The following is an 18,704-nucleotide window of genomic DNA, read 5'->3' on the forward strand; positions in this document are numbered from 1 at the left end:
TTATTTTTTACGCTCTTACATGTATGATGAGACTGGATGTAGCTTTTGTGTTGTTGCTTTTTACGTTGTTCTCGTATTGTTTTTTGAAAATTACACAATTTTAAAATTAAATTACAAAATTAAATATTAACAAAATTAAATATTAACACAACTACATCAACAATACAGAAACAATTGAGAAAAGAATAAAAGTCAATTTTGTGAGACACAAAGTTTGAGATTGAATTTGAGAGTGACACAGATTTAGAAAGTGGATACAAAGTAATCTTATGGCTAGCTGGTTCAAGTTTGTTTAAATTTATTTGTTAAAATAAATATTTATTTTAATAAAATAAATAGTTTTTTTAGTGTGTTTTATCTAAGTTATTTTTTAAAATAATTTATTTATTTTAAGAAATAAATTTTATCTATTTCTTAAAAAAAACATGATTAATTAAAAAATACTTATATAAAAAACACTTATTTTAATTTTTTTTTAAAGTTTAAACAAATTCACGTAGAGATTCCGAGCTTATGAACAATTTGAGCCAGTGGGTGAGACTAAGATATACATCTCTAAAAATCCATAGGTTGATATATACCATATTCCACACTAATATATCTACGCCAAATTTGAGAAATTTATAGGGAGAGAATGACATCCCGTTAAGACAGGAAAAATTTTTGAGTTCAAAAAGTCCACAAAAGTATTTATATTTATTTCATACTAAGAAAATGAGAGAATATTCAAACCTATAATATGTCAAATTTAAAATCCTATTTTACTTCACTCCATCAATCCTCAGGATTAATTATCCTTAAGTTTAGCACGTGTTATACTGTGGTCTAATATTAACTTCAAATAATTCAATATAAAGAATGCATGATCCTTAGCATGGGATTGGAGACTTTTGTATTTTATTTTTTTGCCACAAGTATTCTGCTAACCAAAATTAAAATGTTAAAACTGCAATAGTAAAATAAGGTAATCTGCATCACAAAAGTGAAAACTAAGTCAATTCTTATTTTGCTATTTCCAAATTCAATTTTGATAGTTTTCTGTTCTTCCATTGTCTGAGGAAACAATGGAGTGTAAATCACACCTTGTTTGTTAGATGAATCTCTTTCTTAAGCAAGAGTTTTATTATATAAAAAAGTAACAAAGTTTAATTATTGATGAAAAAATAATAGATTAAAATATATTATACATTATAATAATATAATTTTAACCATTCATTTTCGTCAACTTTCATAATTTATCACAGAAATTCATAAAGAGTTCCATAACAGGCACCAACGAACAGCTGCAGCGCAGTCTGTATATAGTTGTTACACTAAAAATTAAACTCAAATTTATATATTTAAATATAAGTTTAATGGTCATCCAATGTCAATCCCAAGTGATTTTACCATAGAGACCAACCATCAACATATAGTTTATTTTTTCTTTAAATATATTTATTTATTATATATTTTAAATATAATTTATTTATAAAAAATAATTATTTATTATAAATTTTAATTATATAAAATAAATATTTATTCCGTACTAACGTTAAAATTCTAGTTATACAAATATATATATTTTATCACATGTTGTTAACTGATATTTGTTTTTCAACAATGATTACTTTTTTTTCTTTTTTTTTATCAAAGTGCGACATGTATGAGAGGCAAAACCAATTAATCCAGAATGCACAAATTCATCCACAGACTTTCACTTCTCTATTCACATAATATCAAATCATGAGCTTTCTTAAAATAGAGATCCTTCTCTTCAGGCTTCAACACAACATAGGCCTTAGAATTCAACTAGAGTTCCCATTGGAGTGGACAACCACCAAAATCAAAGGAACCCCACTTCTTTTCTCTCTGCCTTCCTCTCATATCCTAATTTTCATCAAACAACAATACATAATTACCCTCCTTATATTATTTTCTCACTTTTTCTAGTCTATCTGCATATCCCTTTCTCACTTCAAGTTAATTCATCTGCCAATAACAAAACTCAAACCACGTTCTTTTCCATTAAGCATTTGTTTTTTCAGTTTCAATGCAGCATTTGCATGCAAGCCTCATTAACTAACGACATTGGAACATAGTATATGCTTTTTGTGCCTTGGCAAAAGCCAGTAATGGATAATTGACACGTGAAAGAGCCCTCTATTAGGATTTGTACGTAAGAGGAAGTGAATATTGCTGTAACAAGAAAGGAGGTACAAAGGAAAAAATGGCAGATGTTGCAACGAATAAAACGGATGATTATATAGTATGTTATGCACCTTCCATGATAACAACAAATGGGGTGTGGCAAGGAGACAACCCTTTGGAATATTCTCTACCTCTTTTCATCTTGCAATTGACTTTGGTTGTGGTTGCCACCCGCATATTCGTCTTCATTCTCAAGCCTTTTCGCCAGCCACGTGTAATTGCTGAAATCTTGGTTAGTTTATTTCTATACCATCATCACAAATTTCATTAGATGTTAAAAAAAAGATTAAGGGTGTGTTTGAAAGGATTGAAGCAGTGGAGGAAGACCCCAATGTTTACATGTAGGGGAAATAATCTATTTAGCGGGATAGTTAACTAGTGTTTGATTTCTTTCATGTGTAAAATTTCTTTGGGCTAATGACAGTCAGACGTCGTAAGTGGAATTAGTCTCTGATCTAGTGGATTGAAAAATAACCATGATCTTTGACTAAGGAAAAAAAATAGACATTCACACCAAGCTTATGTTTTACCGCATGCAACACCACTTAAGATTATCCACATTCTTGTACTAAAAACACAAGAAAGGAATGAGAAAACATCTCCTAGCTGTTTTTGTTTTTTGTTTTTAAAAATATTTGCTTTTAAAACAATCTAAAAAATTTAATAGATTTTCGATAAGAAATTGATTGGTGAAAAGAATGAAATTATTTTAGAAAACAATTCTTGAAACAAAAAGTGACAAGGAAATAAAGCAAGATTAAAATGCAATCACCTTGATTGGTTCTTTGCTGATAGATATTGTTATTTTGCACAAGTGCAGGGTGGAGTAATGTTGGGCCCTTCGGTGCTTGGGCAAAACGAAGCATTTGCCAATGCAGTGTTTCCTCTAAGAAGTGTGATGGTGATTGAAACAATGGCAAACATTGGTCTCCTTTATTTTCTCTTCTTGGTAGGGGTGGAGATGGACCTAACAGTGATGCGTAGTGTTGGTAGAAAAGCTGTGGCTTCAGCAATAGCTGGCATGATTCTACCTTTTATCGTTGGAATTGCCTTCTCCTACCTTTTGGCAAAAAAAACTGACTCTGACATAAACCAAGGCACTTATATACTATTCCTTGGTGTTGCTCTCTCTGTCACTGCATTTCCTGTTCTTGCTAGGATCCTTGCAGAGCTTAAACTTGTCAACACAGAATTGGGGAGGCTTGCTCTTTCAGCTGCACTCATCAATGATGTGTGTGCTTGGGTTATGTTAGCTTTAGCCATTGCTTTAGCTGAGACTGAAATCACTACTTTGGCTTCTCTCTGGGTTCTAATATCAAGTGTAGTATTCGTGGCCATTTGTGCCTATGGTGTTAGACCAGCAGCTAAATGCCTAGTTAAGAAAACCCCAGAAGGTGAATCCTTCAGTGAGTTTTACATATCTCTTATTCTAGCTGGGGTCATGGTCTCAGGCTTCATCACTGATGCCATTGGGACTCATGCTGTTTTTGGAGCTTTTGTGTTTGGTTTGTCTATCCCAAATGGACCACTCAGTTTCACTCTTGTGGAGAAGCTTGAAGACTTTGTTTCAGGACTTTTGCTTCCTCTCTTTTTTGCCATTAGTGGGCTTAAAACTAACCTAGGGCTCATCCATGGCTCATACACCTGGGTAATTCTTATTATAGTCATTTTTTTGGCCTGCCTTGGTAAAGTTGTTGGAACCATTTTGGTTGCATTGTTTTATGAAATGCCAATACATGAAGGAGCTGCCCTTGGTTTACTCATGAACACAAAAGGCCTCGTTGAAATGGTCGTGCTTAATGTTGGGAAGGACCAGAAGGTACTAATACTATAATCAATAATGTTATATTATATCCTTCTATTATCTTCAATACATAAAGCATTCAATACTTTGTTTAACAAATATGAAGAAAATTATATGAGGAGAATTATGCTAGTAGCTCAATCAATTCCTCTCTAGATGAGTGGTTTATACATGTTGATCATTTACAACCGTGTGCAGGTTTTTGATGAGGAATCATTCGCAATTATGGTGGTTATAACAGTGATAATGACTGGAATTATTGTACCTGCCATATCAGTCATTTACAAGCCATCAAGAAATAGCATATGTTACAAAAGAAGAACAATTGAGATATCAAAATTAGATGCCGAGTTCAGAGTCCTATTTTGTGTCCACACCCCTCGAAACGTTCCAACGATGATCAACCTCCTTGAAGCCTCTAATCCAACAAAGAACTCTCCAATATGTGTCTATGTGCTCCATTTGGTGGAACTCAGTGGCCGAACATCAGCCATGCTCATTGTTCACAACACTGCAAAACAAGATGCCCCTGCCCTTAATCGAACAGAAGCTCAATCTGACCACATAATCAAAGCCTTTGAAAACTATGAGCAGCATGCTTCATTCGTCTCAGTCCAGCCCTTAACAGCAATTTCCCCTTACTCCACCATGCATGAAGACATTTGCAATTTGGCCTTGGACAAACGCGTGTCCCTCATAATCGTTCCTTTCCACAAACAACAAACGGTTGACGGTGGAATGGAAGCAACAAACATGGCATACAGATCCATCAACCAGAATGTGCTAGCAAATGCACCTTGCTCGGTCGGAATTCTAGTGGATAAAGGCTTAAGTGGCTCTAACCGTCTGGCGGGAAATCAAGTATCTCATCATGTAGCAGTGTTGTTCTTTGGAGGACCAGATGATAGAGAGGCATTGTGCTATGGATGGAGAATGGTGGAACATCACGGGATTAGCCTTACCGTAATGCGTTTTGTCCAAAGTGATCAAGTACAAGTAGAGCCATTGAGGCAACAACATGGTGGTATTGATTTGGATGAACCAAGGGTGCTGACAGTGCAAACAGATAGGGATATTCAGAAGCAGCATGATGAGAAGCTTATACATGAGTTTAGGATGAGGTGTGGGGATGATGATGCGGTTGATTATGTTGAGAAGGTGGTCAGCAATGGTGAGGACACAGTGGCAGCAATAAGAACAATGGATGACATTCATGACCTTTTCATAGTTGGGAGAGGTCAAGGGGTGATATCACCACTCACTGCAGGACTCACTGATTGGAGTGAGTGTCCTGAGATAGGGGCAATTGGGGATATGCTAGCATCTTCAGATTTTGCAGCCACTGCTTCAGTGTTGGTGCTGCAACAATATGTTGGGGATGGTTCACAATATGAAGGATTAGAAACACCATATGGTGAAGAATCCACACCACTACCACCAGGACATAAAATGTTCGGTTCAGAACACTAGACAATTTTAATTATACCTGCTTCCTGCTTGTTGTGTCATAACAGAGTACAGAAGATTTCTTTTCTTTTCTTTTCTTTTTGTCTATGTACCGTTGCTTTTGTATTATTATGTCTTGTGGCCGAGTAGTTGTTTTTTGTTTGTACCTTTTTCAACTCTTACAAGAAATGTACATACAGTTTTATTAGCACAATTTGTTTTGTTGATATTTGATAACTGCTTCATAGAATTTACTCAATTGAGACTTTTTTCTTATATTTTGGAAGACAAATATATATATGTGTGTAATCAATTCAGTCAATCTATAATAGGTGAAATTGGGTGACTTTTGACCCAGTGGTTCTGCTAAATTGTTACTCGAGCTTATTTTGCTTGTAATGTAACATTGTATTTTCATTCAAAACCAGTCTTTGTATTTATGCTGAAAAATTAGAATGTGAATGTATACTTTCATTCCACCTTAGAAGTTGTGTGTTTTGTTTTCCTCTCTTTTCTTCTTGCTCTATGATATTTATCATTGTTAAATATTTTGATCATTTGAAATTCGATATACATAAGATTCGTGAAAGAATAAAATAGTCTAAAAGTATAGAAACGAAATGTAATTATCACTATTATAATAATTATATATTATAATCTAATAACTAAAGTAATAAAGTTATGTTTTATATAAACTTATTAATGATATAATAATTTATTTATTTTTTATAATCAAAGTAATATGGACTTTGGCGCCCTTCTCAATGGGATATATCCCAAGTATTAGGATTCAAGTATTTTCATAAACTTCGACTTTCGGATTAATTATGAGATTAATTCTCAAAGTTTAGTTCCACTTTAAACTCTTGATTTTTTTTAAAATTATATTTCATAAGGATCGAACCAATAATATAATAATTAATAAAAGTTTTTTAATTATAATATATTCCACTCTCACTCAATATACATAAATTTATTAAGCCTCTTTGGATAATTCCTTTTTAAGATTTTTAGAAGAAAAAAATAAAAAAAAAATTATAAGCTAAAATTAGTCATTTATGTATAAAATAAAAATTATTTTTTTTAGAGAAGTTAATACCACAAAAGTTCTACAAATTAACTTATACATAAATTTCTATAAAAAAAACTTATACATTAATTTTAGTTTATAGAAAAAATATTTTATTTTATTTTCTCTTGCAAATGTGTTTAGGGTTTTTCCTTACAAGATTATCTAATCTAAACGATAGTTATCATAGTCAAACCGAGGAGGACTTTTGCTCTCAAATGTTGTAAGGAAAAACCCATTAAGAACAAACTTCGTCGTCCATGGATGCAGCAGCATGATTTCTTGGCCATCCCTAAACACGTGGTATATAATTACAATTCAAAAACCACCATCAAAGTGGACCCTTCACGGGGGCTGCAATTGGCAAAATTAATGATGGCCTAAAGCGTGAGAACCACTGGGAAAATCTTGGAAACAATAATCATTGAGTTTCTTGAAAACTGAAAGATATCATATCGAAATGTTCATAATGTGATTGTTGAATTGTTTAAAATGGCATTTTTTATAAATAAATTCCCCATTTCGCATAAAAAGTGGACACAATGTCAATTTTGGCTTACGAAATGTTGGACCGCTAGTGTGTGTCTATATATATATATCCTAACTTACATAGAAATTTCGTCGTTTTTCCTGTTGTATTGAAGAATTCAAGTTATTTACGAATGTTGTCATTGTCACGGTATTCAGTTGTTTAATTTGACCCTCCAAAGTATTAAACATGTGTTCTATCCTATCCTTCTTCTTTGTGCATGCAATTCTAGAAGTCTTGAAGACTACAACTCTTAAAAGCTGAAAATTGATATTTAGGGTTTTTCTTATAAACATCCACTTACCATTCTTTCTTATAATTCAAGTCCCGTCACTTGATCGAACAAATACAAACGAATTCATTTTTAAAAAGGATCTAATTATACTACATTTCGTTTAGTGGATCAAAAATTTAGTATAATGCAAAAAATTAAGTTGTGCTATAACTTCTTAATATATGAAAAATATTTCTATAACAATATTTGTGAAATAATTATTGAGAGACTGTATTTTCTTGATCAAATAATGCAATATAAAAGAGTCAAAAAGTTAGGAAGACATTTTTATCAAAAATCCAAAAGAGTAATCACAACAATATATGGCATTACATGATCTTGACAATTTGATATGCGTTCACAACAAAATGGAATGAATTAGGTTTAAAAGTAGAATGGGATAAGAAGAAAAGAGATAAAGGTAAAGAGAGAAATCAATATATATGGTATGTGATGTGATAACAAAAATGAGATGGAAATAAAGTATAAAAATAAAATAAATATATTTGTTTTTCAAAAATTTAAGTTTAAGGCATGTATGAGTCTTCTTAATAGTCCTCATTAGTGTCTCTCTTAAATCAATCAGATCTTTTAATTTTCTTACTCAAAATTTAAACAATTTTTGTGTTCTTACTCTTCCAAAACCTAACCTAATTAAATCAAAATTGCAATTCAAAAATAACTAAGTCATATAAAATCTAACTAAGTAATTAATATTAGGATCTAGTTTAGTTAATTAAATAATGTGTGTGAATTATTATAAATCATCTACATTTATCTTCAATAGAAAAAAATGTGTTAATGAAATTTGTGTTTAAGGATCGAGTATTAATTCAAGCACATTGAAACACGTATATATTGTATACATATGTTTTGATTAACCATCCTCTTATTTTTTTTTTATTTTTTTATTTTGCTGATTGGGACGGGGCAAAGTCCCCAACCCACGATTAATTGATTAAAAGTAAAAACCATTGTCAATTTTGTTAGCTAGTTATGATTATTGCAGTGTTGGTATTGTTTATAATGTTACGTTACCAAGAGAGTTTGAGCGTACTTGTAAGGTAATTGAGGTTTCAAGAAAAGATGAAATTCGAATAAGTTATTTAAGAATGCCATTTTATGATCAACTGAATTAATCTCACATGCAACTATAAAGTGTAAAGACATTCCAAGAAATAAAAAAAATAGTTTCATTATAGAATTTTTAGTTTATTCTTATCTAGATATATAGGTGTGTATTTTAAAATAAGAAGAGAATTATGATAAGTTAAGACCAAAATTTATTTATTATGTTATTAAAAGAATAGTAATTTCAACTGTTTTATTGGGGTTAACTTTTAATAAAGAATTTATTTATTACTTTAAAAAATAATACTATAATTAATTATACGTTCAAAGACCAAGACAGACAAAATAGGGTTCAAAGGCTAAAATTTCTTTAAAGTATTCTTTACTCTAAAGTTTTATTGGTGGCAATCTTTTTGTCAATTTGTTGTTCGGTCTCTTTCTCTGTTTCAATTTCCTTCGTTGGCGAGCTTACCTGTTTTCAAGGGAACATTTATTTTAACTTGGTTTTCTTGCCTACTCAATTGTCAGATATGCTGGGTACAAATTAAGGGTGAGAGAGAGAGGGGTTAAAAAAACAAAAATAATCATAACCAAACCATCCCAATTAGTCTCCCATAAAAAGATAAATAAATAAGTTAATTTATATTTTTTAAATAATTTTAATAAGTTAAAATCAACTTATAATCACATCACATTAATTACATTTCTAGAAATTCTCTATTCTAATGATTTCACAAGTTAAGTTGTATAAATTAATTTTAATTTATAAAAAAGTTTAAATGATCTTATTAGCTTAATTTATTTTATTTTCGTTCATCCTATTTGAAATGAAATCATTCATGAGAATCTTTAGCCTTCTATTGTTTCTACTCATACACAACTCGCAAACAGTTTAAAAAATTCATTGAGAGAAACTGCTTTCCGTTTTCGATCCATTTGTTAAGTTAGAGCATCTTCAAGTTATTAATATAAGCAACCTAATTTTTTTCACCTCAAACTTAACCAACTCAATTCATTTTCTCTCCAATAAATATTTCTACTAACAAGTTATTTAACTTGTAAATATTGCATGTATTTTTTCCTCCTATATTTAATATAAAGTTAAACTCATGAGTAATAATAATTTATATATATATAAGCAAATCTTTTCATTTTTAAACAACTGAAAATCACATGTAACATATTAAAATAATATTTTTTTAAAACAACCCATCAATCAACTTCCATTATAAATGCTCTTGGGCATTTCATGAAATCTCTATGCACCAATGTTAGGAGGTAGCGAGGAAAATACTGATTATATCTTAATTTACCGAATTGTACCTTTATTCTCAAGATCACTAACCATATTGATAGTGATTTTCTATGATTTACTATAGTCATTAGCTTTCTTAGTTACTATAATTAGGATAATGCTTTAGGTTCTTCTAATTAATATAATTAGGACAATGATTTAGGTTTTCCTTATTATTGTAATTAGGACAATGATTTAGACTTTTCTAATTATGACAACTAGGATAATGATTTAGGCATTCTTAGTTATCTTACTCAAAGGATCAATTAGGATTTATTACTTTCTTTTTAAGTCTACTTGTATATAATATAGCTACATACATAAGTCATGTTTGAAATTCTTTTCATAAACACTATAAGAGAAGAAAAAAATAAAATAAATTTTTCTCGTAAGTTAAAATTAATTTTATTTTTTTATAAGTATTTAAGAAAAAAATCATCCAAATAGAACAATAGTCATGCGAATATCATCGTGCAAAACAAATTATTTCTTCCCTCTGAACATTTTGTGGTCATGCATGGCTTTCGTAAAAAATTAACCCCATAGCAGTAAATATAGCAATATTAATTTAATAACTTTCATTTAATCAATAAATATAATAGAGATCTAGAAAGAGGGCGTGTGAAGTGCTGAGGATGAAGAATACATGCATGGGCTGCGACAAATGCTGTATAACATTGACAAAATGGTAACGATGATGAAGGAAAAGTTTGGTCAGTCAAAAAATCGAAACAAGGACACAGCCTAGTCAGTGCAAATTCTTAGGAAGATGTACGGACCATGTCTAACCGTTTTAAGATCACCCTTTCAACATCTTAGACAAATATATTTAAAGACTGATAATTTAATATGATTTATCAAATCTTATTCTTTTTTACCAATTACAAAATTTTTATTCAAAGTTATATAATTAAGTGTTTTTAAACTTTTACTATCAATATATAAAACCATAAAAGAACATTTAATTTATCATTTAACATAATTAATATCAAAGAAATTTTAATTTTGAAAATTTACTTTCAACAATAACAATAATTAATTACTAGCATTATCAAATAACATTTCAAAAAATAATATATATTTGAAGAGGAATATTTTTTAGTGAAATATAAATTTCTTTTCTCTATATTTATATTTTGTGTAATATCTCTATTTTTAAAATTAAATCTAGATCTTCAATATTATAATATTTGGTAGAACTTGAGATATTTTCGAAGAAAAATACAACAATATAATCCATATTGGTTTCAAGTTTTTAATTGTTCAATTAATACAATTTTAAAATTATGGTCTTACTCATAAAAATAATAATACGTAATGAGTTTAATATCTATATATTTATTATTAAATATCATCCAATCACATATCAACGTTTGAATTACATATAATCATTTTAAAAATCAGCATAATTACCAAAAATAATAATACATAATGAGTTTAATGTCTATATATCTATCATTTAATCACAAATCAGTTTGAATTATTATAAAATAATTATTTTAAAAGTTAATAAATTTTTCAACACAAATAATTATGTAAAAAAAATTTACACTGTCAATATATAATATTTTTTTCTCATATATAATATATCATATAATAATTTAAATTAATAGTTAATATAAATATTTTTTAAAAAAGTATAAAAAAATTTAAGCCTAAAATAATTTGAAGACGAGGGCTTAAGCCACTGCCTAATTAAATGGCTTGCAGTTCCCGCGGTCCTGTGCATGTACATGCTTATTCTCCAGCCGAGTGCATATATTCAAATTTATTAGGAACCTTCTGGTCTACAAAGTTGAAAATTCAGATATTCCATTAAATTATTGTAACACTGGGTTTGAATTGAGTTAATAGAAAGTGCTCATGATAGAATAAAATAATAACTATATTCCTTATGAGGTTAATATAAAATTAATTAATATAAAATTAAATAAATTTAACTTTTATTACTATATTGACCAGCATTATGTATATTTTATTTTCCAATAATTTCAATTAAAGATGATAAAAATTGTTTGAAGTGATTTTTTTAAAATAAGAAGTAACTATATGAAGTGTATTTGGATTAATTTATTATATATGTAGATGATTTGTAAAGATAGTTATTAAGGGGGTTGGAAATAAAAGTTATAATCTACTATTAGATGTACCTTGACTTTTTTTAAAAAAAAAACTAAATGTTATATCAGATTTTTTATGATAACGAACAAATATATATAATTATTTTGCAAAACTATAATTTAATTTTCACATAATCCTTTTGATGATTATTTTATTAAAAGTGAAAACTTTTCAATCTCCACTGAGAAGAAAAAAAAAAAGGAAATCATTTCCTCAGAAGCTACCTCTTTAACCTTATTCATCTTTTTGAATTTTTCTAATAACGTATAATGAGTAGTAAAGGGGGACAGCAACTTGGGGTGAGTTGAAATGATTTGAGTTCATAATTTGACAACGTGCAATAAGCCTCGTTGAAGTTGAAGATCTATTTGGGTCCATCAACATGCCACTTACTACTATTTATCCCCAAATTGACGGTTGAACCAATTTATTTTTTTTTTATTACTGCGCTGTGAAATCCAGGCAAGGGAGAGAACGCAAAGATGGAATATTCCTTTCATGCGATTTGAGTTATGAACTTATAATAAATATCATACGTTGTCTAGTCATCCAGTGGTTTCCCATATTATTGCTCCTCTCATGAGCCTTATGACTAACATTAAATACAGTTCCTTCCACTATGAAACACAGTACCAAGCAAATTTTTTTAAAAATCTAAATGAAAAAAATAGGTGGCAAGCACACAGCACACTCTCTGATATCCAACATATTTTTTTTGTGTCCATATAATTATAAAAAGAGTATTTTTTTTATTGTTTATTGGAATTAATCTCATTCAGAAAATTTGAAGGTACTTAAAGGTGAACCATTCCAACCAAGTTTTCATTATATATAAAAGTCAGGTTTAAAAGAAAGGAAAAAAGAGATAATAAAAGAAGAGAGTGTGAACTGAGAACAGGAAAAAAAGTAAAATCCTATTCATTGTAGATTAGAGTTTAAACTCCTAACAATTTTCTTATCCATTACAAGTTACATAACTTACATATTCTTGTTTTTTTTTTTTAATTTCTCACTGTAAGTTCCTTAATTATTTGAAATACATTAGATAGACACTAGTTGTTACTTAAAAAACACATTATACCAAAAAATCTTATAAAAAAGTTCTAAAGATTAAAAAAATAAAAATAGCATGTACAATTTCAAAAAAACTACATCAAGTGCCACTGTAATATGCTAAAAAAACACATTAAAAAAAGAAAATAAATGCCACAAATTTCTTGGTTCCTCAGGTAATAGGTGATTCAAACTTGAAAGACATAAACAATAATTTTCCCTTTTGGTGGGTCAGTTTGACTGGATTGGTAGGGGCAAGGTGGGGACCATTCCCACAATTATTCTATATTATTAGTTGTGATAAGGTCTGTTTCTTGGACCTCTGTATGTGGGTGTTCTTTCCTGTTTTTTCCAACTAAGATTGCACTTTTGCTCTTTCTCTTTCTCCCACTGTCTTGTCTGTCAGGCAGAAACTGCAGGCTTAAATAAACTTCCTCTCACACTCCACTCTTCTCTTCTTTTCTGTTCTGTGTCCATTTTGGAATTGTAAGTCCCCAACTTTTCTTTTACCCCATCACTTGCAACTCATAATGGTCCATTTCTCAGTCCTCTCCCACTCACTCACTCAGGCACCACACCACACCACTTTCTAGTTTCCACCTTCTTGTCATTAACTTCTGCTGTCTCAAGGCTTTAGTAGCCAAAGAAGAAAAAAAAGTATCCTACTTTCTGACACCATCTTTATGGCATTAGTGTTTTAGTTAGTGCCTAAAAAAAAATGCTTGTCTTGTATTGGCCACTCCTAAAGCCTCAAACTTTAAGCTGCCCCCAACATCATATCTCCAGAAGCATCCCACTACTTTGATTTTCTGTCACTTTGTTGAATTGAAAGTGTTCCATTTTAGTAATTAGTAACCACTGTTTGCTTTTTTCTTTGGTCTTTGGAAATAATCTTCCCTTCAATTTTCAGTTTCTTTCCATGAACGAAGCCCAAATTGAAATTACCATTCCTCACTTGTTCAGATGCCCCATCAGCTTGGACTTGTTCGAAGATCCAGTGACTTTGTGCACAGGCCAAACCTATGACAGATCAAGCATAGAGAAATGGTTTTCCACAGGAAATCTCACATGCCCCGTGACAATGCAGAAGCTTCATGATCCATCCATTGTTCCCAACCACACTCTTCGCCACTTGATCGACCAGTGGCTCCAATTGGGTCCCCAATTTGGTAACTCTGCCACTATTGATTATTTAGCTGCACTTAAGCACACCCTTGAATCACCCCAATTGGAAAACAAGCTCCAAGCACTCGAGAAAATTAGAGTCCTCTCTGATGAGTATTGCTCCTTCAGAAAATCTTACTTCCACCAACTGAGTTTCTTGCCACTGCTTTTGGAACTAGTTTTTGGTTCTCGGCTCTCAAAAAGTCACAACAGGGAGTTCACTGAGCTAGCACTTTCTTGCATTCTAAAGCTGTTGCCTCTTGTGAGTTTGGAGCCTCTAAATATGATCAAAGATGAGTCTAAGCTAGCAACTTTTTTGCTACTATTTGAAAAGGGAACTAGCTCGGTTAAGACTAGTCTTTGCCATATCATAGATTCAATAGCATCACCACAAACAGAAGAGGTATGTCACATGCTTGGACACTCTCACAAACTAGTGCATGAGATCGTTGTACTTGTTCGCCAAAATTGTGAGGTTTCCAAGGTTGCAATTAAGGCCATGTTAGCATTATGTTCCTTGCAATCTAACAGAGAGAATTTGGTGAGGGAAGGAGCAATTGATGGGGTCATAACATACATTTCAGGTTGTGAAACAAGGCAGAAGAACGCTGCTCCATTGGCGATGGCAATAATAAAGAAGCTTTTGGTGCTAGAGAGTGCTAAAGAGGCGTTGGTGAATCACCCTAATGGAGTTGAAACTCTGGTGAAGATGGTTTTCAGGGTGTGCAATCAAGAGTGTAGTGAGAGTGCTGTTGGGATACTTGCAATTATTTGTTGTGATTTTGGGCGTGCAAGAGAGGAAGCAATTGAAGCTGGAGTTTTGACTCAGTTGCTGTTTCTTCTGCAGAGTCAGTGTGGCACCAAAACTAAAACAAAGGCAAGAATGCTGCTCAAGTTGCTAAGATCCAAGTGGATTGAGGAACCAAAACAGGTGTAGATTGTGAAATGTGAAAAATAAATGTTCATAATAATTAGTATTTTGATGACTCTTTGGGGGGGGGTCTTGTTGTCTATGTGCAGTATTTGTACCCATATACTTTGTAATCTTCGAATATCATATTTTAAAACTAAGTTGTATTCACAAGTGAAAATATCTAGTTGGTATGTTTGATTGCAACCTACCAACCTTACATTTAATGGAGATGATGGAAAGAGTTCTACCTCTGAAGTGCTAATTAACAGCTTATTGGCCTTATAAATGTTATCTTGTTAGCATGAACCTATATAGAGAGATTTGAAGAAATTTTCTCATCATGGACAATCTTTAACTTTTTCTTGATTGAGAAAATAATCTGAAGGAGATGTTCAAAAAGATGTTACACCTAACAACAAAGTCTAGGATAAAAGAGCGAGAGTGAACATCGAGTACATGATCAGTGCAAATTCCTGAAGTGGATGCAATTGTGTACCATGCGATGTTTGGCAGTAAGGTAGAATTGATTCTGGAAACTCCACTGTGGTGAAAGTAAATTTACTAAAGTATTGAATACGTTTTTTTCTTACTTATTTATTTACAACTGCAAGTGTTTTTTCTTCGGGCAATTTTATTGGAATCAAGAATATTTATTATATGATAAGATTAGTTACAATGTAAATTTTGTGGGAGGTGTTTGTCGTTAATTTAGCCGAATGGACATGTCATACAACTTTGAGTTTCTTTGTTTTCTCAATTTCATAATTAAAACTAATTTTACGAATACAAACTATTCTTATAACATAATTTTTTGTTTAAATATTTCTAAATAAAATTTTATTATTTAAAATATTTATTTATAGTAAAAAAAACAAGTAATCCCTTAAAGCAGGAAAACATCCAAGTCAGGATAAAATTGCAGATATCATCCGTCAATTCACTACTAATTTTAAATATAATTGCAAACTATATGACATTAACATACAAGATACTAGAGCACAACGTATAAAGAATAATTTCTATCAAGATAAATAACAAATGCATGCACCGCCCTGAGTTATTCAGACATCAAACATGATAGTGATAGTCTTACACAAAAATAAAATAGTAAATACATATGCGACTATAAGGTTAAACATATACGATAAATTCAAACTAGTTGTAAGACAAACTAATTAGACTACTAATCAAGGAAAATATCATGATAATCAAGTTAAAAATTGCATTTGATTTGACAAGAATAGAGTCACTTTCTTGACGATATAGGTGCAAAGAATGATTTTATATACACTGAAGAAAAAGGAAAGAGGGGGAGGGGGTGAGATTAATTTGATCAATAATGCATCGTCACAAGAGCCCACTATCCCAATTCTTTGACAAAATTGAATATAATTAAGGACCAGCTTAATTAACCACGCAAGCAAGTAATTGCATTATCTGTGTCGGTAATAAAATGACGTTTAATTAACTAATTAATCAAGTAAATTTATATATGCGAAAGGCAAATGAGGCATTCAATTCAAATCAAGTGAATTGAAAGTAGTGGGGTATAGTAAGATTATGTGGTAGCAATATCTCTTTCACCCATGATGGTCCATTTCTATTTTCTACGGTCTCTTAACCCTATTGGAGACACTTTATCTGAGAAGCAAAATGGAGTCACATCCCCATGATACGAGGCACGTAGTAGAGGGTCATGATGCACCTTTTGATTTTTAGGTTGAACGAATTGGGGGCACCAACTAAAATGATTTCAAAGGACAAATTCCTTTTCCACCTTTTATTTCGCCCTTTGGCTTGTGATCTTTTGGCTTTTTCTTTCTTATTTTTTCCCCCATCAAAATTCGATTCCACGTTCCACCCTTATAGTGATTTAACCCAACATAAGAACCACTTTTCCAAGCAGGCAGGTAAGATATATATGTATATGCAAATTGACCAAAAAAAGAGAAAGAAAAGATATGTGCATATATGACTGTGTGGGGGGTGACCGGTGAGTGGTGATTGCCCACCTTGTGAAGGGTCTTAGTGCATCTTTTTGGAACCAAATAATAAAATTAAAATTAATGTTGTGGCTATTGACAAACAAGTTTGTAAATTGTCATGACTTCTCTTCTCTTTACGTGAATATAATTGCAAAACAATGCATATGGGTAACAGCATCAATGTTTGTATAGCTGCCAATTGATGGGACTTGGGTTCCATGGAATCTCCCTCTCTCCCCATGTCCTGTCCTTATAAATGGTACAGAAAAAGCTAAGCCCAAAGACTTAGGAGATATTGATTGTACTTACTCCCAACTTTATCAGATTTCTATACAATTCCTTGGGGAATTGGATCTTCTACAGTTCAACATTGGACTGCATAACATACAGCTTTCCATCCAATGCTAAGTAGTTTTTTTAAGCAAATTTTATGTTTTATTTTAAGAGTTTAGTATTTAACAGTGTAAACAAATTTATACTGAAAACTGATAACGATAAATATAATTTTTATAAAAAAAAATAATTTATTATACATGTATTATTTTCTCTTATTTTAATATAAAATAAAATGTTTTCAAGGGTTTAGATTTGTACAGTTAAAAAATTGACTGTAGGAGCAAGATCCATTGATTTTTGTTTACTACACTGTGCTTCGAGACACTGGATAACCTGTGAGGGAATCGGTTTGGGGAAAGAATTAGTGGTTGGCACAATTCAATTAAAATATTCAAAACACAAATAAAAACTATTAAATATGTAAATGGTGTGATACACGAGTTATTTTGTATTTATTAGTTTTGTTTAAATGTTTTTTTTTATTTAGCAGAATAATTTGTATCCTATACTTTCATTTTTTAATAATTTTAAAATATTATATTATATCCTATCAATACTACTTTAGGTTTTTTACCAACATGTAAATTTCAATTCTGATCTTTTATAATAAAAAAAATCATTATTCTATTTATTTTTTATATAAGTAGATATAATATTTATTTTTGCTGTTTTTCTTGAATAAATTTTGGCCTCTCAATACAATTTCACTATATGCCGTTGCTATTACCTTTTTTTTATGTCTAACTAGTATATGGAGTAATTGCAATTTTAGGTTGAAGAATTAAATCTCAAGAATCCAAATATTGAACTATTTGTGTCAATAATTTTCTTTTTAATATTATTAAGTCTAATTTTTCATACATTCTTGACATGATTTTTGATAAAAAAAAATTATTTTATTAAATTCTTAATCAATATTTATAGAATAACAAGCAATATCTGAGAGTTATACTCCCTCTAAACTCATATATAAATAAAAATAACTAATTTTACATTAATTAAAAAAATTAATTGACATCATTTAATTTTTATAATCTCAAATAAAAAATAAAGTTATTTTTAAAATACTCTTCATTAAAACTTACTATCATGAATAAAAATAAATCATTAAAAATAAAATTACAATTAAATAAAAAATATTTTAAAAAAACATAAAATAAAATAAAATTAATTCAACTTACTTATATATTTTAGTCCAACATATAATATAATTTTTTGTTATTATACGAGTGCATAGGTACTTAATTAGCAGTAGTAGTAATATTTGGAGCTGTCAAATTTCAAAAATGAGTAAATGCATTGTTATAGTTGGCACGGGGTTTTAAATTGGCGCAGTGATTGCCGGTCCGCAACAGCTACAACACAATACTAATGAATCAATGATTTTTAGTAATTGTAACCACATTATAAAATTCTGCACTCCAAGGATAGTGTCTAACCAAAGTAGTAGGAGTA

General features: G+C 30.6%; 2 protein-coding genes across 2 annotated transcripts; both read left to right on the plus strand.

The window, feature by feature from the left end:
- The first annotated feature begins 1,772 nt into the window (after positions 1-1,772).
- On the plus strand, positions 1,773-5,699 carry LOC114410087 (cation/H(+) antiporter 15-like). The gene is made up of 3 exons (XM_028373861.1): positions 1,773-2,422; positions 3,011-4,009; positions 4,193-5,699. Exons 1-3 carry the CDS (start codon positions 2,210-2,212, stop codon positions 5,462-5,464), a joined length of 2,484 nt encoding a protein of 827 aa, XP_028229662.1. The 5' UTR covers positions 1,773-2,209; the 3' UTR covers positions 5,465-5,699.
- A 7,486-nt stretch (positions 5,700-13,185) lies between these two features.
- LOC114410088 (U-box domain-containing protein 26-like) lies at positions 13,186-15,177 on the plus strand. Its single transcript, XM_028373862.1, has one exon. The coding sequence runs from the start codon at positions 13,771-13,773 to the stop codon at positions 14,950-14,952; it is 1,182 nt and encodes a 393-aa protein (XP_028229663.1). The 5' UTR covers positions 13,186-13,770; the 3' UTR covers positions 14,953-15,177.
- The last annotated feature ends 3,527 nt before the right edge of the window (positions 15,178-18,704 follow it).

Source organism: Glycine soja, chromosome 4 (assembly GCF_004193775.1).
Source record: "Glycine soja cultivar W05 chromosome 4, ASM419377v2, whole genome shotgun sequence".
Classification (NCBI taxonomy): Eukaryota; Viridiplantae; Streptophyta; class Magnoliopsida; order Fabales; family Fabaceae; genus Glycine; species Glycine soja.

Coding starts and splice junctions, on each gene's coding strand:
- LOC114410087 (XM_028373861.1), top strand. CDS start 2,210: ATGGCAGATGTTGCAACGAATAAAACGGATGATTATATAGTATGTTAT. Junction 2,423..3,010: donor GTGTAATTGCTGAAATCTTG/GTTAGTTTATTT, acceptor GCACAAGTGCAG/GGTGGAGTAATGTTGGGCCC. Junction 4,010..4,192: donor ATGTTGGGAAGGACCAGAAG/GTACTAATACTA, acceptor AACCGTGTGCAG/GTTTTTGATGAGGAATCATT.
- LOC114410088 (XM_028373862.1), top strand. CDS start 13,771: ATGAACGAAGCCCAAATTGAAATTACCATTCCTCACTTGTTCAGATGC.